The sequence below is a fragment of the Salvelinus alpinus genome, chromosome 20, assembly GCF_045679555.1.
Source record: "Salvelinus alpinus chromosome 20, SLU_Salpinus.1, whole genome shotgun sequence".
NCBI classification, from domain to species: Eukaryota; Metazoa; Chordata; class Actinopteri; order Salmoniformes; family Salmonidae; genus Salvelinus; species Salvelinus alpinus.
This window is the reverse complement of record NC_092105.1, coordinates 35,019,438-35,047,418: the sequence shown is the minus strand read 5'-3', so window position 1 is coordinate 35,047,418 and position 27,981 is coordinate 35,019,438. Positions and strand designations below refer to the sequence as shown.

The following is a 27,981-nucleotide window of genomic DNA, read 5'->3' as shown; positions in this document are numbered from 1 at the left end:
TAGCAGGACAGGAAAATTGTCTAATTCACACAGTAATCAAGAGAACATCCATGGTCATCCCTACTGCCTCTGACAGACTCACTAAACACAAATGCTTCATTTGTAAATTATGTCTTAGTGTTGAACTGTGCCCCTGGCTATCCGTACATTTAAAAAAACAAGAAAATCGTGTTGTCTGGTTTAATTAATATCAGACATTTTAAATTATTTCTACTTTTGATACTTAAGTACATTTAAAACCAAATACTTTTAAACTTTTACTCAAGTAGTAATTTACTGGGTGACTTCAGAAGAAGAAGTGCTGTCAGAAAGAAATCATACCCCTTGACTTAATCAACATTTTGTTCTATTACAGCTTGATTTGAAAATGGATTACATAGATTTTTTTCTCACCCATCTACACACAATACCCCATAATGAGAAAGTGACCACATGTATTTAGATATTTCTGAAAAACGTATTGAAAATAAAATACAGAAATCTCCTTTACAGTGCATTCGGAAAGTATTCAGACCCCTTGACTTTTCCCACATTTTGTTACGTTACAGCCTTCTCCTAAAATTGATTAAATACAAGATTTTCCTCATCAATCTACATACAATAACCCATAATGACAAAGCAAAAAAGTTGACATTTTTACAAATGTACAGTTGAAGTCGGAAGTTTACATACACCTTAGCCAAATGCATTTAAACTCAGTTTTTCACAATTCCTGACATTTAATCCTAGTAAAAATTCCCTGTCATAGGTCAGTTAGGATCACCACTTTATTTTAAGAATGTGAAATGTCAGAATAATAGGAGAATGATTTATTTCAGATTTTATTTCTTTCATCACATTCCCAGTGGGTCAGAAGTTTACATACACTCAATTAGTATTTGGTAGCATTGCCTTTAAATTGTTTAACTTGGGTCAAATGTTTGGGTAGCCTTCCACAAGCTTCCCACAATAAGTTAGGTGAATTTTGGCCGATTCCTCCTGACAGAGCTGGTGTAACTGAGTCAGGTTTGTAGGCCTCCTTGCTCGCACATGCTTTATCAGTTTTGCCCACAAATGTCCTATATGACTGAGGTCAGGGCTTTGTGATGGCTACTCCAATACCTTGACTTTGTTGTCCTTAAGCCATTTTGCCACAACTTTGGAAGTATGCTTGGGGTCATTGTCCATTTGGAAGACCCATTTGCAACAAAGCATTAACTTCCTGACTGATGTCTTGAGATGTTGCTTCAATTTATCCACATTTTCCTACCTCACGATGTCATCTATTTTGTGAAGTACACCAGTCCCTCCTGCAGCAAATCACCCCCACAACGTGATGCTGCCACCCCCGTGCTTCATGGTTGGGATGGTGTTCTTCGGCTTGCAAGCATCCCCCTTTTTCCTCCACGCATAACGATGGTCATTATGGCCAAACAATTCCATTTTTGTTTCATCAGACCAGAGGACATTTCTCCAAAAAGTACGATCTTTGTACCCATGTGTAGTTGCAAACCGTAGTCTGGCTGGTTTTGGAGCAGTGGCTTCTTCCTTGCTGAGCGGCGGCCTTTCAGTTTATGTTGATATAGGACTCGTTTTACTGTGGATATAAATACTTTTGTACCTGTTACCTCCAGCATCTTCACAAGGTCCTTTGCTGTTGTTCTGGGATTGATTTGCACTTTTCACACCAAAGTACGTTCATCTCTAGGAGACAGACGGCGTCTCCTTCCTGAGCGGTATGATGGCTGCGTGGTCCCATGGTGTTTATACTTGCGTACTATTGTTTGTACAGATGAACGTTGTACTTTCAGGCGTTTTGGAAATTGCTCTCAAGGATGAACCAGACATGTGGAAGTCTACAAATTTTTTCTGAGGTCTTGGCTGATTTCTTTTGATTTTCCCATGATGTCAAGCAAAGAGGCACTGAGTTTGAATGTAGGCCTTGAGATACATCCACAGGTACACCTCCAATTGACTCAAATGATGTCAATTAGCCTATCAGAAGCTTCTAAAGCCATGACAATTTTCTGGAATTTTCCAAGCTGTTTAAAAGGCACAGTCAACTTAGTGTATGTAAACTTCTGGAATTGTGATAGATTATTTCACTTATAATTCACTGTCTGTAAACAATTGTTGGAAAAATTACTTGTGTCATGCACAAAGTAGATGTCCTAACCGACTTGCCAAAACTATAGATTGTTAAAAAGAAATTTGTGGAGTGACAAAAAAAAATCATTTTAATGACTGCAACCGAAGTGTATGTAAACTTCCGACTTCAACTGTATATACAAAATTAAAAACAAATACCTTATTTACATAAGTATTCAGACCCTTTGCTATGGGACTTGAAATTGAGCTCAGGTGTATCCTGTTTCTATTGATCATCCTTCAGTTTCTACAACTTGATTGGAGTCCACCTGTTGTAAATCCAATTGATTGGACATGATTTGGAAAGGCATACACCTGTCTATATAAGGTCCCACGGTTGACAGTGCATGTCAGAGCAAAAACTAAGCCACGAAATCGAAGGAATTGTCCGTAGAGCTCCGAGACAGGATTGTGTCGTGGCACAGATCTGGGGAAGGGTACCAAAAAAAAGTGTTGAAAGTCCAAGAACACAGTGGTATGCATCATTCTTAAATGGAAGAAGTTTGGAACCACCAAGACTCTTTCTAGAGCTGGCTGCCCGGCCAAACTGAGCAATCGGGGGAGAAGGGCCTTGGTCAGGGAGGTGACCAAGAACCCGATGGTCACTCTGACAGAGCTCCAAAGTTCCTATGTGGAGATGGTAGAACCTTCTAGAAGGACAACCATCTCTGCAGCACTCCACCAAATCAGGACTTTATGGTAGAGTGGCGAAACGGAAGCCACTCAGTAAAACGCACGACAACCCACTTGGAGTTTGCCAAAAGGCACCTATAGGACTCTGACCATGAGAAACAAGATTTTCTGGTCTGATGAAACCAAGATTGAACTCTTTGGCCTGAATTCCAAGCGTCATGTCTGGAGGAAACCTGGCACCATCCCTACGGTGTGCTGTGGGGATGTTTGTCAGTGACAGGGACTGGGAGACTAGTCACGATCGAGGGGAAGATGAACGGAGCAAAGTACAGAGAGATCCTTGATGAAAAACTGCACCAGAGCACTCAGGACCTCAGACTGGGGCCAAGGTTCACCAACGACCCTAAGCACACAACCAAGACAACGCAGTGGCTTCGGGACAAGACTCAATGTCCTTGATTGGCACAGCCAGAGCCCGGACTTGAATCTTATCAAACATCTCAGAGACCTGAAAATTGCTATTCAACGACGCTCCACATCCAAAAGTGATTCAACAAAGTACTGAGTAAAGGGTCGGCACACTTATGTAAACGTGACATCAGTTTATGTTATGTTAAACTGTTTTTGCTTTGTCATGATTTGGTATTGTGTGTAGATCGAGGGGGAAAAAAACAATTGAATGTATTTTAGAATAAGGCTGTAACGTAACAAAATGTGTAAAAAGTCAAGGGGTCTGAATACTTTGAATGCACTGTACTTAAGTATTCACACCCTTATGCTATGACACTCCGAATTGAGCACAGGTGCCTCCAATTTCCTTTTATCATCCTTGATATGTCAATACAACTTGATTTGAGTCCACTGGTGGCCAATTCAATTGTTTGGACATGAGAAAACCCTATATAAGCTCCCACAGCTGACAGTGCAGGTCAGAGCAGAAACTATACCATGCCATATACCACGTCCAAGGAACTGTCCATAGATCTGAGGGAAGGGTATAAAACAATTTCTAGTGTTGAAGGTTTCCAAGAGCAGTGGTCTCCATCATTACGAAATTTAAAAAATATGGAACTACACAGACCTGCCTAGACCTGGCTATAAGGCCAAACTGAGCAACCAGGCAAGAAGGACCTTGAACAGGGAGGTGATCAAGAACCCAATGACCACTCTGACAGAACTACAGAGTTCCTTGGCTGAGATGGGAGAAACTGCCAGAAGGTCAACAATCTCCACAGCTCTTTACCAATCTGGGGCCGGATTCACAAAACCTTCTTAAGAAAAAATGTCTTCTTAACTGCCATTTTTTCTTAAGTCTATAGTTAAGAAAGTTAAGCAAAGTTGCTATTTCTCAATAAAGTTATTGTAAATGTTCTTAAGGTTTTTCCTAAGTTTCTTCCTAAGAAAAAAGTTAAGAAATGGGATTCTTAAAAATAATACTTTAGGATTTCTTCTTGGAAATGTACTTAACTTTAGGACAACTAAACCCTTGTCTTGAGATGAATGGATACTTTTGCAACCATGAAAGTTTTCTTGTGCCACAGACACAGTTGGTTACCGGATATTTAAATACAGCAAGAACACAAATGATCTCGATAGCTAGTAATTAACAATATATTACAATATTCTAGAAGTGTTAAATAGCTAGTGCTATCTCGTCAATTTGCAAAGAAAAACTTAGCTAACGTTATAATATAATGTCTTCACACGTCAGCTAGCTAACGCATCTAACTAACTTACCAGTTGCGCAGTCAATTGCCATACCCGATGGCAGAGACAGACTCTGCAACTCACACCCATCCTTTCTTTTTGGTCTCTGCAGTGACCCCGCAGTTATCAAGTCTCCCCAACAGCAACCTTTTCCTTGCTGCTATTTCCTCCACCATCACTTCAAAATCTTTTCTTGGTTATCCATTTTTGATTTTGATATAGCTATAATGATATGATATGGCTATAATGTGTGAAAAATAACAAAATAACCAAATCATCCCTGTCACATAGGGTTATTTATTGGTTTCAAGCACGTCACTAATGTCAATGCCACATAAGATATTTACGAAGTTCCTAAGAAAACGACGAATTCCTAAGAACATTTTGAGGAATTGCATTTACGAACTCTTATGAACTTCTTACGTTTTTTCGTAAGTAATGTTTTGTGAATCCGGCCCCTGGGCTTTATTGGAGAGTGGCCAGACGGAAGCCACTCCTGAGAAAAAAGGCACGACAGTACACCAGGAGTTTGCAATAAGGCACGTGAAAGACTTCGACTATAAGGCAAAAGGTTATGTGGTCTGATGAGAGAAAAATGTAACTCTTTGGCCTGAATGCAAAGTGCTATATACAGTGGGGCAAAAAAGTATTTAGTCAGCCACCAATTGTGCAAGTGAAAATTACAGGCCTCTCTCATCTTTTTAAGTGGGAGAACTTGCACAATTGGTGGCTGACTAAATACTTTTTTGCCCCACTGTATCTGGAGAAAAACCCCCAGACACAGCTCCTTACCTGTCAAACACCATCCCTACCGTGAAGCATGGTGGTGGCAGCATCATGCTATGGGGATGCTTTTCAGAGGCAGGGACTCAGAGACTGGTAAGGATAGAGGTAGCAATGAATGGAGCCAAATGCAGGCAAATCCTTGATGAGAAGCTGCTTGAGTACAAATGACGATAGACTGGGCCCAAGATTTACATTCCAAGAGGATAATGACCCCAAACATACAGCCAAAACAACACTAGAATGGCTTCAGAACAAGAAAGTTCTTGAGCAGCCCAGACTTGAATCCCATTGAAAATTCATGGAAAGACTTGAAGATTGCTGTTCCCCGCAGCTCACCATCTACTTTAACAGAGCTTGAGAAAATCTGCAAGGAAGAATGAGAAAAATCCCCAAATACAGATGCGCAAAGCTGACACAAACATACGAAGACCACTAAAAGCCGCCTAAGGTGCTTCTGCAAAGAAATTACTCAGGGGATTAATTACTTATGAAAATGAGATAGGTCTGTATTTCCTTTTCAATAAATGTACAAACATTTCTAAAAACATGTTTTTACTTTGTCATTGTGGGGTATTGTGTGTAAATGGGTGAGAAAAACATATTTAATCTATTTTGAATTCAGGCTGTAACAACATAATGTGGAATAAGTCAAGGAGTATGAATACTTTCGGAAGGCACTGTGTGTGTGTGTGTGTGTGTGTGTGTGTGTGTGTGTGTGTGTTTGTGAGCTGCCTGGTCGAGGAGGGGAAAGGTGACAGTAGCTGCGTAGGTTGGAGCTGTGCAGCACAGGAGAGGTGACAGCGAAGAGAGACAGTGTCACCCTCTCCACAACACAACACACTTATCATAGAGAATGCCCCGGGCCAACTTCCACAATACAAAAAAAGCTTCCATTTTTTTTTACCTGCTCTTTCTAGATTTAGTTTGATCTTCATTTAAAGCAACCTGGTAGGACTGCAAAGTAACAATATACACTTCTTCTGTCTACCGTAACTACCTGATAAAATGTGTATGTCGCTCTAGTGAAATCAATTTCTCATCATTCTTTGGCACACATATGAGGGGGAGTACAAGTCGGTGGTTAAGGGTAAAACTCTCACCCAAACACAATCAAGACCCTATCTCACACACACCCTACTCTGTTTACAGTGTGTAGGCTGGATTAATCAGAGGAAAACATTTACCCTAGTCTGTCATTAGACGTTTGAGTTCTGGGTCACAGAACAAAGTCAAATCTCACAGTAGACTACAGGTTCAGAGAGAAGGCCAGTGATCCATACTGTATTGATTGGCGGGGGACAGTAGGATGCTGGGAGAGTGGTGCAGAGAGTAGCAGGAAAAAGTGCTGGACAGAGGGAGATAGCAGGGAGCTCAACAGAGGTATAAACTCCCAACAGTGCACCCAAGGCTAGGGTTAGGATGTACTGTATGGATGAACAGTCTGAGGGCTTTATTATACAAAATCTGGTAACCTGGATGTTCCAAAACAGCACTTGCTTGGATTAATCTACCCAACAAGACAGTGTTAGTGTTAGTGTTAGTGTGTGTGTGTGTGTGTGTGTGTGTCATCCAGCACCCCCTCTCTCCCCCACAGCGGTTAAAACAGTCAGGTGCAGTCCTCTCATGCACTCTCAGTGCTCATCGACAAGGGACGGAGGATATTGGCCTGTCAATAACTAGGGATGTGACAAATGTACAATTTGTCTTAACATTTAAACTGCCATTGTTTTCCTGTTTAACTCATAAGACTCTAAGCCTTGTCTAAGCAAGGGGATGGGGGTTGTACTAAGCTATATGGAATTGTTTTAAGAAGGTCATACCAAAGATAATTTTGCTGTTTGATTTGGAATTTTAACTAGTTAAGAAATGTTTTATTTTCAATGACGGCCTAGGAACAGTGGGTTAACTGCCTTGTTCAGGGGCAGAACGACAGATTTTCACCTTGTCAGCTCGGGGATTCGATCTTGCAACCTTTCGGTTACTAGTCCAACGCTCTAACCACTAGGCTACCTGCCGCCCAAACGCAACAACGCTGTAATGGTAGGAGGAGATATGCATATTTCAAATGATTTTCCATGGATATAAAGCGCTCTACACATTACATATCTTTAACAATAATAATGGCAGAGAGTGAGACAGGGAAGTGACTGCAGCGATGACCTGTATGGCAATACTTAGAGAACTTAAATGAAAAGGTGGTGAAATGCAAACTTTGCGAGGTGGAATTGAGCTACAGTGGTAGCTTAACCATCTGAAAGGGAGGACCCATGGGACCCAAACCATTGCTGGCAGCAGCGCAGGCCCCCCCCAACAGCAGACGTTAGACAGGCTTTTCACACAAACAAGTGCAATAAGGGATGGCGTGAGAAAATCACAGCGCTGATTACTGAAATTATTGCAGTTGATATGGAGCCATTGTCAATGGTAGAGCATGTCGGCTTCAATGGGCGCTGATGGCATATCAAGAACCAGACTACAAGATGCTACGTGATGTCCCGGGTGGAGAAATTGTACTATGATTGGTCTGCAAGTACAAAGTGCGAGCTCTCAAACACCGTACGTGGCGTTAACAGATTTTTGGACGTCTATGAACACGCTGTCATACATCACTGCAACGAGCCATCACATTAATGAGAAGTGGGACATGAAGTCCCATGTACTGACCATTGAGAACATGGAGAGGCAGCAGAGAACCCAAAAGCATCATTAATCACCATCGTTGCTGAGTGGATGGGGGGCAGCAGCAAGGTGAGCGCTGTTTGGTAGCCACGACTGCAGAAGATTGAACTGCATCACGCCCTAGCGGTCATACTCAGGACCATATCTGCATTGTGAATTCACATGTCATTTTATGATTTATCCCCCTAACATCAATGTCCACGTGGAAATCTAATCGCCATAATAAATCACTCCCTATAATGATATGTTTTTTGCATTGAATGCAACGCGCTTCCGCGTCGGCAGTGAAAGGTGACCGAGCTAGAATGGTGTTTGTCAGACCATGAGACATCCCGAAAATAGGTCTTATCACAAAATCGTCTGTAGCATCTGAATGGTTTGGCCTACAAAATATTACGATCCCTCTATGGGCGAGACTCTCACGAACACAAATGTTTTTTGCAGTTTTTGCTCTACGACCCCCACAAGCGTCTTGGGACTCGGTACAGCTGATCTGCCAACTTCTGTCTATAGCATCCGAACAGTTTGGTCAACACACTAATATGACCCCTTTGTGGAAAGGTGAGAGAGACTCTCAAACACGTACATGTCGATTGTTTTGCGCTAGAACGCCCACAGGCCTCTGTCGAAAGAGTGTGCAAAGCTGTCATCAAGACCAAGGGTGGCTACTTTGAAGAATCTAAAATATATTTTGATTTGTTTAACACTATGGTTACTACATGATTCCAAATGTGTTATTTCATAGTTTTGATGTCTTCACCATTATTCTACAATGTAGAAAATTGTACAAATAAAGAAAAACCCTTGAATGAGTAGGTGTGTCCAAACTGTTTTTAACTTCAAGGGTCTTAAATAAAAGGTAAATAAAATACAAATTGTTTAAAAAAATGTTTTCCCTTTATGATGATGATCTGGACTTGTTAGTTGTAGATTTGTGATTACCAAACTGTGATTTTAATTGTGTAAAAAATAAAATACACAAATAAAGTAATTTTCGGTTAGAGATTTTTCTTTAAAAGTTAAAGATCCCAATTCAGTTTAAATGTTCACACCCCTAGGTAAAACACTGATTAAGCAGGAGGCTAAGTGGCCAGCAGATCCTGGGGCCATCGAAGGACAGGAACACTGGAATGAATTACACCTGCAGATAGAGCCATGGGCTATTTGTCTGTCTGTAATCGTGCAAGGTTAGGAACTGTGGTCTGCAGAGCACAGCCAATAGTCTGAACAGGTTAAAGAAATCTATGAGCTCTGCCTTAAAGTAACTATCCAGTGTAAATCTCACTTTTAAAACTCATACCCAAATAATTTGACTCATCCTATACTGATGTGTCCAAGGCATAAATTGGAGAAAAAAACAAAAAAAAACACCTCAAATGTGCATTTCAAATTTCACATGCCTCTGATGAGACGTTTAATGGAAAAATAATGAAAATGGCATAGTGCCAAAATGAGTCATGTTTTGGCCTGTACTGTTTGTCACAGACGGAAAACTGGACAGAGAAAAGGAGGGAAGAGGACAGGAAAGGAAATCCAGACTTCCTCATCGCTCTAGGATACAAAAACGGATAACTCTGTTGATAGCCTTGTGTTTGAGAGAAGACTTTCAGAGGCTGGAGTTATTCTCTCCACTGATTGGATTGGTCATGGGTCACCGCCTTGGGTCACCGGTGCACAGACCGATGGGTCAATTGGATGAAAAGCCTTTAGGAAAAGTGGAATAAAATTTTTGAATGGCGCAGGGGATGCAGTGCACTCAGAAAGTATTCAGACCCCTTGACTTTCCCCACATTTTATTACATCCTTATTCTAAAATGGATTAAATCGTATTTCCCCTCATTAATCTACACACAATACTCCATAATGACAAAGCAAAAACTGTATATATATAAAAATATAACATTTAAATAAGTATTCCACCCCTTTACTCAGTACTTTGTTGAAGCACCTTTGGCAGCGATAACAGCCCCAGGTCTTCCTGGGTATGACGCTATGAGCTTGGCACACCTGTATTTGGGGAGTTTCTCCCATTCTTCTCTGCAGATTCCCTCAAGCTCTGTCAGGTTGGATGGGGAGCGTCGCTGCACAGCTATTTTCAGGTCTCTCCAGAGATGTTAGATCGGGTACAAGTCAGGGCTCTGGCTGGGCCACTCAATGACATTGAGTCTTGTTCCCGAAGCCACTGCGTTGTCTTGGCTGTGTGCTTTGGGTCGTTGTCCTGTTGGAAGGTGAACATTCGCCCCAGGAGAAGGTCCTGAGCCCTCTGGAGCAGGTTTTCATCAAGGATCTCTCTGTACTTTGCTCCGTTCATCTTTCCCACGATACTGACTAGTTTCCCAGTCCCTGCCGTTGAAAAAACATCCCCACAGCATGATGCTGCCATCACCATGCTTCACAGTAGGGATGGTGCCAGGTTTCTTCCAGACGTGACACTTGGCATTCAGGCCATAGAGTTCAATATTGGTTTCATCCGATCAGAGAATCTTGTCGTCATGTGTCATGTGCTGAGGAGTGGCTTCCGTCTGGCCACTCTACCATAAAGGCCTGATTGGTAGAGTGCTGCAGAGATGGTTGTCCTTCAGGAAGGTTCTCCCATCTCCACAGAGGAACTCTGGAGCTCTATCAGAGTGACCATTAGGTATCTTGATCACCTCCCAGACTAAAGCCCTTTTTCCCACGATTGCTCAGTTTTGTCAGGAAGCCAGCTCTAGGAAGAGTCTCGGTGGTTCTTCCATTTAAACTTCTTCCATTTAAGAATTATGGAGGCCACTGTGTTCTTGGGGACCTTCAAAGCTGTAGAAATGTTTTGGTACCCTTCCCCAGATCTGTGCCTCAACACAATCTTGTCGTCTCGGAGCTCTATGGATAATTCCTTCGACCTCATGGCTTGGTTTTTGCTCTGACATGCACTGTCAACTGTGGGACCTTATATACAGGTGGAATCCACTCAGGTTGTAGAAACATCTCAAAGATGATGCACCTGAGTACAATAGCAAAAGGGTCTGAATACTTACGTAAATATAACACATTTCTAAAAACCTGTTTTCGCTTTGTCATTATGGGGTATTGTCTGTAGATTGATGAGAAAAAAACATTTATTTAATACATTTTAGAAGGCTGTAACGTAAAGAAATGTGGAAAAAGTCAAGGTGTCTGAATACTTTCCGACTGCACGGTCTTTGGCGTGTTGTGTGACTTTGGGGTGTCATCGTCTGAACTATTTGTCACATTGAAGATATATGATTGGAAAGCAGCTTGCATTGCGTTTCTTGTATTTTCATCTAGCTAATCTCAGAGGGTGATTACACTCGTCCAGTCTCGCTGTGACATTTTGTGTTGGGATATTTTGAGCCCAAAAATATCTTGAGGGGGGCTGAACCTGAAGGATGTAAGATTTGAAAGGAGCAAAGCATTGCGTCCCTGTTATTTTCATCTAGCTAATCTCGCAGGCTGATCACACTCACCCAGTCTCACTGACATTTTGTTCTGTAATATTTTGAGGGGACTGAATCTAATAAACACAACATTGTCAGAGACTCGCAACAACATATGCACAGGCAAAGTTGAAACTCTATGCAGGCTAACAAAATGCTTTCCCAGCATTTAAATAGACTCGCATGATTTACTAGAGTAGGAGCTTTGGAACATAAAGGACTGGGATAGTTCCTTCTCATCTTGGTCTGTGTACCCTGTGAGAAAGACAAGAGAGCGAGAGAGAATGAGATGGACCGAAATCTATTATAGCTGCCAACACCTTAGGTGCTGAGGGACTGTCTAGCTCATTGATCCAGAGCCCTCCTGAATCCTCTTACTGGCAGCTAATAGACAGCTTGTTCCTATGGGCCAGCTACTGGCAGCTAATAGACAGCTTGTTCCTATGGGCCAGCTACTGGTAGCTAATAGACAGCTTGTTCCTATGGGCCAGCTACTGGTAGCTAATAAACAGCTTGTTCCTATGGGCCAGCTACTGGTAGCTAATAGAGAGCTTGTTCCTATGGGCCACGTACTGGTAATTAATAGACAGCTTGTTCCTATGGGCCAGTTACTGGTAGCTAATAGACAGCTTGTTCCTATGGGCCAGTTACTGGTAGCTAATAGAGAGCTTGTTCCGATGGGCCAGCTACTGGCAGCTGATGGCTCAGACACACAAATAGCATTTGCTGGCTGAGATTACTTAGCACTGCAATGTAATTTGCACACCGAATTTACATGTAGAGTCACATTATTGTCCTGTTGAAAGGTCAATTCATCTCCCAGTCTGGTGGAAAGCAGACAACCGGGTTAGCTCCATTAAGTTTATTTTTTATCCTGAAAGACTCCCCAGTCCTTAACGGTTACAATCACACACAACATGATGTAGCCACCACTATGCTTGAAAATATGGAGAGTGGTACTCAGTAATGTGTTGTACACTTTGTATTCAGGACAAAACGTTAATTTGACTTGCCACATTGTTTGCAGTATTACTTTTGTGCCTTGTTGCAAACAGGATGCATGTTTTGGAATATTTTTATTCTGTACAGGCTTCCTTCTTTTCACTCTGTCATTTAGGTTAGTATTATGGAGTAACTACAATGTTGATGATCCATCCTCAGTGTTCTCCTATCACAGCCATTAAACTCTGACTGTTTTAAAGTCACCATTGGCCTCATGGTGAAATCTCTGAGCGGTTTCCTTCCTCTCCGTCAACTATGTTAGGAAGGATGACTGCATCTTTGTTCAAATAAAATGTTATTAGTCACATGCGCCGAATACAACAGGTTACCTTACAGTGAAATGCTTACTTACGAGCCCCTAAACAACAATGCAGTTAAAAAAATATATGGATAAGAGTAAGAAATAAAAGTAGCAAGTAATTAAAGAGCAGCAGTAAAATAACAATAGCGAGACTATATACAGGGGGGTACCGGTACAGAGTCAATGTGCGGTGGGCATCGGTTAGTTGAGGTAATATGTACATGTAGGTTGAGTTATTAAAGTGACTATGCATAGATGATAACCGAGAGTAGCAGCGGTGTAAAGGGGGTGGGGGGGGCAGGCAAATAGTCCATCTTTGTTGTGACTGGGTGTATTACATTGTGACTGGGTGTATTACATCCAAAGTGTAATTAATAACTTCAACATGCTCAAAGGGATATTTAATGTCAACCCATCTACCAATAGGCACCCTTCTTTGTGAGGCATTGGGAAACCTCCCTGGTCTTGTTTTAAGATCTCTTAAATATGCCTACAGTTTCAGCCCCCCTCAGTTTCTCTGGCAGGCTATTCCAGAGGCTGGGGGCATAATAACTTAAGCCTGCATCATGGTCCTAGGCTTTGGGATAGTTAAAAGGCCAGTGCCAGCGGACCTGAGGGACCTACTGGTTCCATAACTTAAAAGCATGTCTGACATGTATTGGGGTGCACAATTGTGGATTGATTTAAAAACCAATAGAACAATCTTAAAATTATTCCAAACCTCACAGGCAACTAGTGCAGCGACCTTAAAACCTGTGTAATGTGTGCTCTCTGTCTGGTCTTGGTCAGTACCTGTGCAGCAGCATTCTGTATGTTTTGCAGTTGACCAATGGCTTTCTTGGGTAGACCAGACAGGAGAACATTACAGTAGTCAATTTTGCTTGTAATAAAAGCATGGATGAGTCTCTCTGTATTCACTGCTCAACTAAGGGACCTTACAGGTAATTGTATGTGTGGGGTAGAGAGATGAAGTAGTCATAAAAAATAAATGTTAAACACTATTATTGCAGAGTCCATGCAACTTATTATGTGACTGGGTTAGGCACATTTTTACTCCTGAATGTATTTAGGCTTGCCATAACAAAGAGGTTGAATACTTATTGATTCAAGACATTCCAGCTTTTAATTTTGAATTAATGAAAATTTGTAAAAAACATAATTCCACTTTGACATTATGGAGTATTGTGTGTAGGCCAGTGACCCAAAAATCTGAATTTAATCTATTTAAAATTCAACCTGTAACAAAACCAAATGTGGAAGAAGTAAAGGGGTCTGAATACTTTCTAAAAGGCACTGTATGTCTGAACCGCTGCTGGGAAGTCTCTCTCGCCGTCTGTGTTCTGCGGTAGGATGGATAGAGTGTATTGACCACAGCTGTGTATCTTGTGTTAGTGGGCGTTGTCGAAATCAAAACCCAACCCTCAAGTCATGACAAACTCACTTACAAAACTCTGTTTTGGACGAGACTGACCTTGTGACAAAAATGATCCCATTTACACTTTGTAGTACATGTTTTGACAGTAGAATAAATGTTTGACTAATATCAAGGCCGTTTTCTATCAGAGAAGTTGTTCATTGCTTAAAGAAAGCTCTATTTTTTTCATACCCAAAAAGCCTACTATTTAGAACACAAGAATGGGTATTCAGACACAGCAACAGTCTCTTCCTGTTGCGGTCCCGCTACTGCCAATAGGCTACGTCACAAATGGCACCCTATTCCCTATATATTGCAGTACTTTTTGAGCGCTATAGGCCATATAGGCCCTGGTCAAAAGTAGCGCACTATATAAGGAATAGGGTGCCATTTGGAACGCAGACCTTGTACAGCAGCAGATTACCTCAATACTAGGCTGGCTAACTGACACGCAAAATCACAGGTGTCCAGTAGAAAGAGCCTGAACAGGCAAGGAAACAGACCATGGCCATCACTTTAGGTACTGACTGTTAAATCACCTCCTCCTAAAGACTAATGATTCCAATCTTTTCCTCAGAACTGACAGTTAGTATTCCTCCAGTGCATCCTATTCTCTCTAATAGTTACTGTACTGCTGGTAGATGTACATCACTTCCTCAAGTCAGGTCCTATCATTCTTATACACATTAGCTAGGCTTGGAGTTTATGCTGGATGTTATCACAGCATAAAAACGAACAGAGTCAGGCTAATGAGAATAACTTTATATCATAAGAATTTGAAACATGCCACGGTAATGGCTTTTGATACAGTCATCATGCAGTAAATGACCCTGGCTGGCTGTGGGTGTCATCGGTAGCTAAGTAAGACGTTAGTTAGCCAGGGAACCACCTGAGGAGGACGTCATGGGGATATCAGAGCTGTTAACTACACCTGAATCACGGAAACAGAAGATGATGAGCGAGCCAGGGAGAATGTGCGTGTGTGCTTGTACCTGTGTTTCCGTGTGCCTGTGTCCCTTTGTGCCTGTGTCCCTTTGTGCCTGTGTCCCTTTGTGCCTGTGTCCCTTTGTGCCTGTGTCCCTTTGTGCCTGTGTCCCTTTGTGCCTGTGTCCCTTTGTGCGTGTGTGTGTGTGTGTGTGTGTGTGTGTGTGTGTGGTATAAGGTATTGCAACTGTGACGTCTAGGAGACGAGCAACCGCACAACAATAACATACTGTCGCCTTTCACAGTGTCAAATCATCTCCCTCGCCGTCAATTTAATCAATAGTTTTGAGCTCAGGGCCTAAATCGAGTGGCTGTGACACTACAAACTGAATCCATTCGAGCGGTACTGTATCTCAGTGTGTCAAAGGGGAAGAGAGGAGACGGAAGATGTGACGTAGGCGTTACGCAGAGAGATGGGTTGGGTTGTGACTCACAGTGGCTTCTGATAAGAGAAACACCAGTGAGACACAATCAAGGCCTCGGGGTTGACTTCATAGTCACTTCATGTCTCCTGTCTGCAAATACATTAGAATATTACCATTAAGATGCAAAAGGCACGCTCCTAAAAAGAAACGGTGGTATGTGCTGGTCATAAGTCATATGAAAAGATTTAACACATCTTTAATAGGCCTAGGTTTGGAATTTGAAACACCCAATGACTTTTTGACAAGGGATCTTAAATCTATCTGGAATTGCAAAGCAAGTTCAATGCATAGCACATTGTTCAACACCATGGCTCTCGGGTCAAGCACGTGCCATTTATCAAAGGAAAACCATTGGGATTTTCAAGCAAGGAGCCCTGCTTCATAGTGAGCCAACTCCCTCAGGAGCAATACATGACAATACCTGTTAGCAGCAGACCACCACCACAGTAGAATGGGGCCTCGTTCAGAGAAATCACAGTTTCTTTGGTTCAATAACACAAGGCTTAGCAAAGTTCACCAGGTCAAACCGAGTGAGATTTATCCTACATTCTCAGTTCTGCCGTCTACCAACCGGAAGGTAGGGCTGATGGCATTAAACTCTCACACAATTGAAAGTCCCCTCCTTTCAAGAGAAGACTGTGTTCTTTCAGTAGTAGAGATGAGAAAGTCGGGAAATAGAGTGGCATGGTTTATGCTTAGTTTACAGAACACACTGTGCTTGTTGAGATCTTAGAAAGAACCTTAAGGAGCAGGTAAGGGATTTTGAAAGCGCTTTGCAATCGCTACTTCCACATTGAATGGCAATTTCCACTCTTTGCATACTTTTATGATGTACAAAGCTCCTTTTAGACTAGGGCTCCCATGTTCTCCTCCCCCTGCAGCAGTATCCATCTCCCACTCAGAGCAGGGGTAGGAGGGTGAACGGTGCTTTAAAGATCCACTACTAGTTTAAGAGCGGGGGCGTTGGGACCACAGAGGTTCATTAAGATGGTCACTGATATCAGTCTGAGCTTTAGGTGCTTGTGTTAAAGTGATTAGCGACTCACCTTTAATGTTCTCGTAGGGGCCCAGCCAGTGCCGTCGATAGAGTGCTCCCGCAACAAACTGGGAAAATAGAAACCAGAAGAAATCAAAATCTCCATCATCACGTCGGAAATCCTGGGGGCAAATCACAATATAAAAATAGCCTACTACTAAAGTCAGACCTGTTCCCCCATGACATTCTCACCTGTGATATTTATTGCTCTATAAATGATTGGACGTCCCAAATGAAAGTCAGCCAGCCAGGCATCTTAAAATATCTGCTTTTCTTGACCTTTCATGTGCTGATGACTAGATGTCAGTGTTTTATCATAAAGAGATGTATTTTTACAGCAGCACTCTTGTTGTATGGTCATTAGCTGCTCTCCAAGGTTCTGAGAATAACTAGAGACTAGTCAGACATCAATTCTGCCTGTAAATGTTTTCCTCTCTCCAGCCCCAGCATATATATTTCACACACACAAAAAAACAGCTTGACCACTGCTGGGGCTCCCGTGTCCACTAACCACACTTTGGAATCTGTTCATGTAGTCCACTTCTGAATCGCCATCCTTTAAATACACACACAGAGGATGAATAGCCAATCAGTGTTTGGCAATGTGAGAAAGAGTTCATTACCTCAAACAGATCTCCCCCGTCTCAGCGATGTTGGGGTGCCATATTCTGGTCTGACATTTCACTTTGGGAGGCTGGGGGGGAGAAACATGGGACAGATTAGGATTAATCTCATCCACCAGCCAGCTCTCTCTTGAGCCTGAGGAAGAGGTTAAGACACATTTTATCACAACGTTTGATTGGGACAGTATGGAACACATAGGTTTGCCTGAGGAAAACCAACCTCCACAAACCAACAAACCAAGATACAAAGCACAGCATAGCTCAGGAGGAGACATACTTTCATATGGTGCGGAGATTCTTCAAAAGAAACCCTTGTATATTTTCTCCCCCAGACTGAACCAAACATGAAAACAAAAACAAACAAGACAAACGCCACAAAAAAAGCAGTGTCTTCTTCTTTAACATTGTTTATTTGATCATATGTCAGCCTTAGACCTCATTAGTGCTCCTCAAAACTGTGAGAAGAGGGTGGCACCGTGAGAGAAAAATACATCGTTATACACACAGTATAGAGAGAAATAGAAGCTTTAGTCTGCAATAGTTCATCAAAGAGGTCTCTAGAAGACAGAGTCCTAGGCAATTTGATAAGAGGACAACACTTTGGAAGTGTTTGGACTCACATTGGACTTGACTTTTCTTAAAATACCACTCCCCTGCTCCATTCAATTTCCCAAATCTTGCCTTTTTTTTTTTACCGTGCACAATGATATATTCCATAAGAGACATTGAATGAAACAACTTGCTAAATCACAACTTTTGCTCCATCTTGTTTTTGTTTATCATGTTAGGTTGTCAAGCCTGTGAGAAAGGCAAGAGCCTCGGGAACTTTAAGCAACTACTTTTCCCCAAAGCAGCCTTTGCCCATTCTCTAACGAAGGTGAACTAGATAGGGAAAGATTCATGAAAAAGTGACCAGTTGACCAGTGACCAGTTGATGTGCAGTGCAAACATTTCGTCTGAAGTCCCAAAATGGAATTGAGATAACCAGAATTGAAAGCTAATGAGGCCAGTCCTGGCTAAGAGTCCGTCTTTAAAATGCCGACCCTACTGTCAATAATCTAAACCCTACTGTCGATAAAGATTTGATAATCTTACACCATTATCAAACTCCTCAGTTGACCACCTTACAACAACCTGAGAAGGCTTAGAATAACCAGTCAAATTCATTATTAAAGGCTGGGATCAAGACATTTCAAAATTCATAAAAACTCAAATAATATATCGATTGAAAATCTTTGTTTAATACTGTGGCCCAGTTTGCTATAATGGTCAGATGTGTTGAGTATCTAGGGGCTAGGCCTAAAAAAAACTCATGTTCTTTACGAGTCTCTTTCAGGCCGTTTATTAGCTCTCATAAAAGGCTGGTAAATCCATACAAAGCCTTTACTGCCTGTCTAATTAGCCTCCATTAAGATAAGGCACAGAGCACAACGTATTTGTATAAACAGGCTGTAAATTCACCATTAAGATAAAGCACAAAGTGTAAGGTCTTCGGTAGGAACAGGCTGTAAAGCACAGAGCGTAAGGTTTTGGAAGAAATAGGCTGTAAATTCAAAGCCTGGACTGTTCCTGATGACACACAGGAGTGTGTGCGTGTGTGTATTAAGACGAGCAGTGTGGAGGGGAGATAAAACGGCATCCAGGATGGATGGGTGGCATATAAACAAGGAAGAGAATGGAGGGATGGAGGGAAAACTAAAGGCTGAGACTGTTCTGTGTTGGGCTGTAACTCACCCTGCATCCCTGCCACCTCCAGCTCCACGCCAGGCTGTTTACCGAGAGGACCTGTACTCACTTTCTCCTGATGGAGCTGTGGACGGGAGGCAAACTGGGAGAGTGTAAATTACCCACAGTGCTGCACAGCACCAGGGTTTTATCTCCACAGAACTTCTGGGTTAAATCCAAAAGAGAACCCTATTGACAAGGGCTCTGCTCAAAGGTGGTGCACTATGTCGGGAATAGGGTGCCATTTCAGACACAGCCCTGGTATGTGTTGGCCATGGGGACATTCAAATGGGAGGGAGGATCGGAACGATTTCCTAAATCATGACCCTGAGCTGTTCTGATTTAGGTGGACTGTATGATTGTAAGGCCTCTGGTGAGTGAGTGAGTTTTTGTTTTTTTATCTGGTCAGTTCTTAATAATCCAGTCGCACCATATAAATATTAAGCCAGTGAACGGAACCACATCACACGGTTTCCAATTAAGTTCCACCAACATTCAAAAAATATATAAAACTAAGAATTAGCCATGGAATTGGAAACCACTAAATGACGAGTCCACCTCTGCATCCCTCATCACCTGTTCTCAGTGTTCATTAGCACCTCCATCGGACCCCACACCACACATGCACAAACACATAAACACACAATTTCTAATGAGACATGACAGGACCACTTACCACCATGTTGTAAGCTTCAGGGACGTTTATTTCAAACTGGAATTTCCCACTCTGATAGTAGCCTTCATCTGCAGATGAAGAGAGCGAGAGAAAGAGGGAGCGAGAGAGAGACAGAGAGAGAGAGAGAAAGAAGAAGAGAGAGAGAGACAGTGAGCAGCAGCAGTTTAGCCGGTGGAATTCCCAGCAGTCTCCTGGGGGACCTGTGTTGTCTATCAGCAGGAAGGTTTGATGGCGGGGCCAGGCTCAAGTCACTCTAGTCTAACGCACTGGTTGAGCAACCATGTCCCAGTAATGAACTGTTCTCTAGGCACTGTCTCCAGCATACAGGGTTGTCTTAGAGGTCAATAATTGGGATGACGTCCAATAAAATCCTGTGTGATCCTGAGCCATGATGGGCCTGTGATTGAGAGATGGCTATAAGACCAGAGCTGTTCCCTCCCTCCCTAACCCTGATCCGACCTGAGCGGAAGGAAACGGACTGCTAGGTCTAATTAGCAGCAGCTTGACACCAGACACACTCATTACGAATCAGCATTGGAACCCTTCTGAGAAAACACAGGTTCTGCTCTGTTAAACACATCTTAAGCCCTTAAATATTAGCTGCTTGCTTTAACGACTTTTAATATGTTGTGCAGCCTATTATTAGTGCACGCATGCGCAGGCTCACACCGCACACAAACACTGGCTAGGCTATATGGCTTTTAGAACGTGTACAACCTTAGAGTATAAATAAATAATTGTGAAATAACAGCGCAATCTACCTGGGTAATAAAGCATCGACCAAAGGAACATCTTCGAACCTGGAAAAACTTGGAGGTGTCTCAACCTAAACAGTTTCCTAAAAAGCTATAATTGCCCCAAAATTTCAGGTTAAGGCAGATTTCCATGCAATTTCTGTGGGATATGGAGGTTGGCTGGTTCACAAACAACTTCAGGCACTGCGAAATCATCAGGTCTGACCCCATCACCCTTATCACCAAAGTATGGCTGATGAGTCAGAGCCAAAGTAGGCGTAGAGAGCAGAGTCACTGACTGGGGAGTCCGAGCCAAAAAGAAGCCGCTGCATCGCCAGGCCATCTCCTGGCGGAAGTAGCCAGTGTGCTGCTGGCATGACGGCTACAGAGAGCCCTCCTCCAGCTGCACTGGCACATGGGTACAAGGGGTAATAAAGTGCAGAGTGCACAAATGGCACAGCAAAGATGCCAGAAGTGAACGGGGTCCAGGGCCATGTTCCTTTCCAGATGACACTCCCACACATCAGTAGAAGCCTACCAGATGCCTCCACCGAAGATTCCATGCAGTCAAAGATTTTAAATAACAAGAGCTTTTTTAATGACACTTAGCACTTGGATGTTGTGAAATGCTCTTACATTTTTGGCATTAGTCCGATTCCTTATATAAGCATCTACAGAGAGAGGGACTTGCTTGATATAAAATAAAACCAACCAACACTGTTGCATTTCACAGAGCGCTGAATCATCTTTGTGAACATTGAATGCCATAACGTTTCCATGTCCAGGTATTCCACAGCCTTGATACCGTTGGCCCTGCTCCTTCAAACCCATTTCACTGAGATGTAGGGTGCAGCAGAACCAGAGGGATCGGATGCCCTGAACGAGCGATCAGCCCCCGAAGCCTATTACATTTCTACAGCCTGGCCCACTATCAGGAGAATAGGCTGTCTACTGAGCCTGTGGAGCATAAAGGACCCTGCTCTAAAGTCTAGCTGAAAGCCGATCTAGTCTCTCGCAGCACACATGCACGCACAGGCAAACACACACCTTTCCAACGTTTTCCCTCCTGCTCACCTCACAGAGGTAGGCTATTAGGGGGCGGTCTTCTATATGGCGTAATCCCAATTTCTCTCGCCAGTCCCCACACCGATCAGATATCGTCACACAGCTCAGGTTTGATGGAGAGATTGAATTCCACACACTATTTTAACACGGCGAGAACATAGATGTGTACAGATACGACTGGGTAAAGAACCACTCCTTACCTTTACACCAAGCTACATCTTCCAGCATATTTTCTCAGTCATCTCACAGAGGTTAAAAAGCCAATCCAATTCCTGGCCTTTAAGGTGTGATGTCTGCATTTCCCTTGCAGATTTAGGACAATATTCTCATCCGCCTAATGACATACAAAATGCTGTGAGAATGAGGATGGCATAGACGCAGGCCAGGGGATGATAATAATACTGTGGTCTTTGCTCTGCTCTCTCCATGCCTACTGCGTCCTAATAACTGCAGAGGGTTCTCACTGAAGGAATAGATAGGGCTCCTATCTCACAAACCATGTTTCTTTGGGTAGTCAGAACAGGACGCTTAGCCTCACCTACCAGATCTAGATCTCTGTGCGTTAAGTAGAACAGGTAAATTATTACACCGTTTTTGAGCACCGTGAGTAAGCATTTAGAAGAGAAAAAAGGTGTCACCCAAAGTACTTCTGAATAGATTTTTTACGAGGCAGAAATCTAGCCTAGGTTTGAAGTAGGCTAAAGTGTGGATTCGGACCATGAATGGTATAGCTGTGCAGGCTCATACCATGGCCCAGGTATATCATCTTCAGATTATGTCCGTGTTTGACAAGCAGCTGAGATTAGTGCCAGCCAGTCTGACTATAACATAATGGAAGAACACCCAAGACGTTCCAGATTTGACCCACAATGCTCTGTCCACTAGGAGGTCGAGGACAAACCACCCACCTACTGTCACAAGCTAGATATATAGTGCATTCGGAAAGTATTCAGACCCCTTCAAGTTTTCCAAATGTTGTTACGTTAGAGCCTTATTCTAAAATGGATTAAATTGTGTATTTTCTCTCAATCTACACACAACACCCCATAATTAAAAAGCAAAAACAGGTTTTTAGAAAATGTAGCAAATGTATACAAAAACCCTTGAAATATCACATTTACATAAGTATTCAGAACCTTTACTCAGTACTTTCTTGAAGCATCTTTGTCAGCGATTACAGCCTTGAGTCTTCTTGGGTATGACGCTATAAGCTGTATTTGGGGAGTTTCTCCCATTCTTCTCTGCAGATCCTCTCAAGCTCTGTCAGGTTGGATTGGGAGCGTTGCTGCACAGCTATTTTCAGGTATCTCCAGAGATGATCAAATGGGTTCAAGTCCGGGCTCTGGTTGGCCCACTCAAGGACATTGAGACTTGTCCCGAAGCCACTCCTGCGTTGTCCTGGCTGTGTGTTTAGGGTCGTTGTCCTGTGGAAGTTCAACCTTCGCCCCAGTCTGAGGTCCTGAGCACTCTGGAGCAGGTTTTCATCAAGGATCTTTCTGTACTTTGCTACTTTCATCTTTCCCCTCGATCCTGACTAGTCTCCCAGTCCCTGCTGCTGAAAAACACCCCCATAGCATGCTGCCACCAAAATGCTTCACCGTAGGGATGGTGCCAGGTTTCATCCAGACTTGACACTTGGCATTAAGGCAAAAGAGTTTAATCTTGGTTTCATCAGACCAGAGAATCTTGTTTCTCATGGTCTAAGAGGTGCCTTTTGGCAAACTCCAAGCTGTCCTGTGCCTTTTACTGAGTGGCGGCTTCTGTCTATACACTACCATAAAAGGCCTGATTGGTGGAGTGCTGCAGAGATGGTTATCCTTCTGGAAGGTTCTCTCATCGCCACAGAGGAACTCTGGAACTCCTTCAGAGTGCCCATCGGGTTCTTGGTTACCTCCCTGATCAAGGCCCTTCTCCCCTGATTGCTCAGTTTGGCCGGGCGGCCAGCTCTAGGAAGAGTCTTGGTGGTTCCAAACTTCTTCCATTTAAGAATGATGGAGGTCACTGTGTTCTTGGGGAACTTCAATGCTGCAGAAATGTTTTGATACCATTCCCCAGATCTGTGCCACGACACAATCCTGTCTCTGAGCTCTTCCTTTGACATCGTGGCTTAGTTTTTGCTCTGACATGCACTGTCAACTGTGGGACCTTTTATATAGACAGGTGTGTGTCTTTCCAAATCATGTCCAATCAATTGAATTTACCACAGGTGGACTCCAATCAAGTTGTGGAAACATCTCAAGGATGATCAATGGAAACAGGATGCACCGGAGCTCAATTAAGAGTCTCATAGCAAAGGGTCTGGATACTTATGTAAATAAGGTATCTGTTTTTGCACAATTTGCATACAATTCTGAAAACCTGTTTTCACTATGTCATTATGGGGTATTGCATGATGAGGAAAAAAAATGTATGTAATACATTTTAGAATAAGGCTGTAACGTAACAAAATGTGGAAAAAGTCAAGGGGTCTGAATAATTCCTGAATGCACTAATTTTAGTGCCAGTGCGGTACCTAATCAGGCGACACAAAGGGCCTTCATTCATTATGGACGTGTGTAAACGGAGAGAAACCGTCTTGTGGCTAATAGTAAAATAGGATGAATTAGTAATGGTGGGCACAAGGATTATCAGTCTTTCCATCAGGGGTTAGGCCAGGGACAAGACTAACTATCCAGAGCAATCATATTCTTCCGGTTTAAAAATAGCTAGATATTGCAACAGGCTGCATAGAGCAACAGCTGTTGAGAGGAAATGACTGATACGGAGGCCGTTGAAGAACTAATTTATCTTGTGGACTACTGAAAGATCATTCCAGAGGAACTATCCACACAGCAAGTTGGTGAGAGGCTAAATCTCCTAAACATATAATATTACAATAAAGAGTAGCCTAATATTAACATTAACTTTACAAAGGGAGATATAGGTCTAGTCTAATATTCATGTTGGGCAGGCATTCCTGTATGGCAGCATTGTCAGAGACAAAAGCCTATCGATAAATTATTTTTAACACCCCAAACTCAAAATGCCACCCTTTTGTTGCAATTTATTTGAGAGTTTTTTGGGGATATTCAAAATAACTACTAACTCCACTTGGGGCAGGGTTGCAAGTACTGGCTAGCATTTTGATTTACCCATGCGGCAGCTTAAAGATGCATTATAAAAGGTTTTGTATAATTTCAGTCAGTAGTTTTGAAATTAGCGCTCACTAGTCAAAACAGGTCCCCGAAAATGTTGTTACAAATTCGTAACATATCATATGAATTGCAAGATGTAAGCGTTTAAGATCCTATTCAATCTCCTTAACCAAGTCAAATAGCTAGTGTGGATGGACTCAGGATTTGTAAAAGCATTATGTAACTACTAGGGCACTTAACTATAAACAGCACTAAATGTAGATTCAAGTTTGTGAAATAATCAGTCTAGTGATGGGAAGTTCAAATCTTTTTACTGACTCTGATCAGAAATACCTTATTTACATAAGTATTCAGACCCTTTGATGAGACTAGAAAGTGAGCTCAGGTGCATCCTGTTTCCATTGATCAACCTTGAGATGTTTCTACAACTTGATTGGAGTCCACCTGCGGTAAATTCAATTGATTGGACATGATTTGGAAAGACACACACCTGTCTATATAAAAGGTCCCACAGTTGACAGTGCATGTCAGAGCAAAAAACAAGCCATGAGGTTGAAGGAATTGTCCGTAAAGCTCCGAGACAGCATTGTGTTGAGGCACAGATCTGGGGAAGGGTACCAAAACATGTCTGCAGTGTTGAAGGTCCCCAAGAACACAGTGGCCTCCATCATTCTTAAATAGAAGAAGTTTGGAACCACCAAGACTCATCCTAGAGCTGGCCGCCTGTCCAAACTGAGCAATAGGGGGCCTTGATCAGGGAGGTAACCAAGAACCCGATGGTCACTCTGACAGAGCTGTAGAGTTCCTCTGTGGAAATGGGAGAACCTTCCAGAAGGACAACCATCACTGCAGCACTCCACTAATTAAGCCTTTATGGTAGAGTGGCCAAACGGAAGCTACTCAGTAAAAATGGAATTTGCCAAAAGGCACCTAAAGAACTCTGACCATGAGAAACAAGATTATCTGGTCTGATGAAATGAAGATTGAACTCTTTGGCCTGAACGCCAAACGTGACATCTGGAGGAAACCTGGCACCATCCCTACGGTGAAGCATGGTGATGGCAGCATCACGCTGTGGAGATGTTTTTAGCAGCAGGGACTGGGAGACTAGTCAGGATCAAGGGAAAGATGAAAGGAGCAAAGTACAGAAAGATCCTTAATGAAAACCTGTTCCAGAACGCTCAGGACCTCAGCCTGGTGGCTAAGCATCACCTTCCAACAGGACAACGACCCTAAGCACACAACCAAGACAACGCAGGAGTGGCTTCAGGACAAGTCTCTGAATGTCCTTGAGTGGCACAGCCAGAGCCCAGACTTGAACACAATCGAACATCTCTGGAGATACCTGAAAATAGCTGAGCAGCAACGCTCCCCATCCAACCTGGCAGAGCTTGAGAGGATCTGCAGAGAAGAATGGGAGAAACACCCCAAATACAGGTGTGCCAAGCTTGTGGCGTCATACCCGAGAAGACTCGATGCTGTAATCGCTGCCAAAGGTGCTTCAAGAAAGTACTGAGTAAAGGGTCTGAATACTTACGTAAATGTGTTTTAACTTTTAATAAATTAGCAAAAAATTCTAAGAACCTGTTTTTGCTTTGTCATTATGGGGTATTGTGTGTAGATAAATAATTATTAATCAATCAATTTTAGAATAAGGCTGTAACGTAACAAAATGTGGAAGAAAGGCAAGGAATACTTTGAAGGCACTATATGTTTTGGTTTTACAAAGCTGTGTCCACCGATAAAATTCAATAATCAATTAATTGTATTTATTATTGTACCATGCGATTAAATATCAGTTGAAAACATTTCTCTATGCTACCTGCAACATGATCAGATCAAAATTAAATCAAATGTACTTATATAGCCCTTCGTACATCAGCTGATATCTCAAAGTGCTGTACAGAAACCCAGCCTAAAACCCCAAACAGCAAGCAATGCCGGTGTAGAAGCACGATGGCTAGGAAAAACTCCCTAGAAAGGCCAAAACCTAGGAAGAAACCTAGAGAGGAACCAGGCTATGAGGGGTGGCCAGTCCTCTTCTGGCTGTGCCGGGTGGAGATTATAACAGAACATGGCCAAGATGTTCAAAAATGACCAGCATGGTCATTTCTCCTGCAAGGGTTTCCGTTAGCCGGTAATAGCCAGCTTTTGTCAGATGTGTGTTTTTTTTTGTTGAAAAGCCAATACATAAAACTTCCCCCGGCCAAATGCCTGGGAGAAGAAAAAATCCCATTGCGAAACAATACTTTTTAGCCTATTCATTGATGGAAATACCAGTCAATGCAAACACAGTACCAGTCAAAAGTTTGGACACACCAACTCATTCAAGGGTTTTTCTTTATTTGTACTATTTTCTACATTGTAGAATAATAATGAAGACATCAAAACTATGAAATAACACATGGAATTATGTAGTAACCAAAAAATTGTTAAACAAATCAAAATATATTTTTGATTCTTCAAAGCAGCCACACTTTGCCTGGATGCCATACTGGTTAAGTGTGACTTGACTTCTAAATACATCACTGAGTGTCACTAGTAAAGCACTCCCACACCATCCACATCCTCCTCCATGCTTCACAGTGGGAACCACACATGCGTAGATCATTCGTTCACCTACATTAACAAAGACAAAGCAGTTGGAACCAAAAATGCATTCCAGCTGACTGCCTCATGAAGCTGGATGATAGAATGCCAAGTGTGCAAAGCTGTCATCAAGTCAAAGGGTGGCTACTTTGAAGAATCTCAAATATAAAATATATTTTGATTTGTTTAATACTTTTTTGGTTACTACAAAATTCCATGTGTTTTATTTCATATTTTTGATGTCTTCACTATTATTCTACAATGTAGAAAATAGTACAAATAAAGAAAAACCCTTAAATGAGTAGGTGTGTCCAAACTTCTGACTGGTACTGCACATTTGACTGGTCGTTCTCATCAGTCTATAGGTTAATTTGCATAATTGTGTGGACTTAAATTGGCACGTGTACAGTATATTCGTTATGCATCTTATTTATAACACGCGTACAGCACACAGTCTTTGAGAGGAAAATCTGTCAGACAGTGCGAGAGGTGCTGTTACAAACATCATATACATAGGCAATGGAAGGCAGACTTCATCAGTGCATCACACACAACTTTACAATGAGCTGGAGGCAGTACGCATTTTGAAAACATGTAAATCAAATATGTATGTCACATACGCCGAATACAGGTGTAGACTTTTCCATGAAATGCATACTTACAAGCCCTTAACCCACAATGCAGTTAAAGAAAGAGTTAAGAAAATATTTACCAAATAAACCAAAGTAAAAAATTATAAAAAGTAACAATAAAATAACAATAACGAGGCTATATACAGGGGGTACTGGTACCAATGTAAATTGTCCGGGTGGCCATTTGATTAATTGTTCAGCGGTCTGAAGGCTTGGGGGTAGAAGCTGTTAAGGAGCCTTTCGGGTACTAGACTTGGCGCTCTGGGACCGCTTGC

At 42.3% G+C, this 27,981-nt stretch overlaps 1 protein-coding gene across 2 annotated transcripts in view; it reads right to left on the bottom strand.

Moving 5' to 3' along the window:
- LOC139546740 (NEDD8-conjugating enzyme UBE2F) overlaps positions 1–27,981 on the bottom strand; it is a 100,998-nt gene that overhangs the window by 23,157 nt on the left and 49,860 nt on the right. For both annotated transcript variants that reach the window (XM_071355472.1, XM_071355473.1), the window contains 3 exons: positions 19,553–19,620; positions 17,152–17,222; positions 16,539–16,596 (listed from right to left, as the gene is read on the bottom strand). In XM_071355472.1, the coding sequence (XP_071211573.1) occupies positions 16,539–16,596; positions 17,152–17,222; positions 19,553–19,620 (197 nt within the window). The remainder of the gene's footprint in view (positions 1–16,538; positions 16,597–17,151; positions 17,223–19,552; positions 19,621–27,981) is intronic.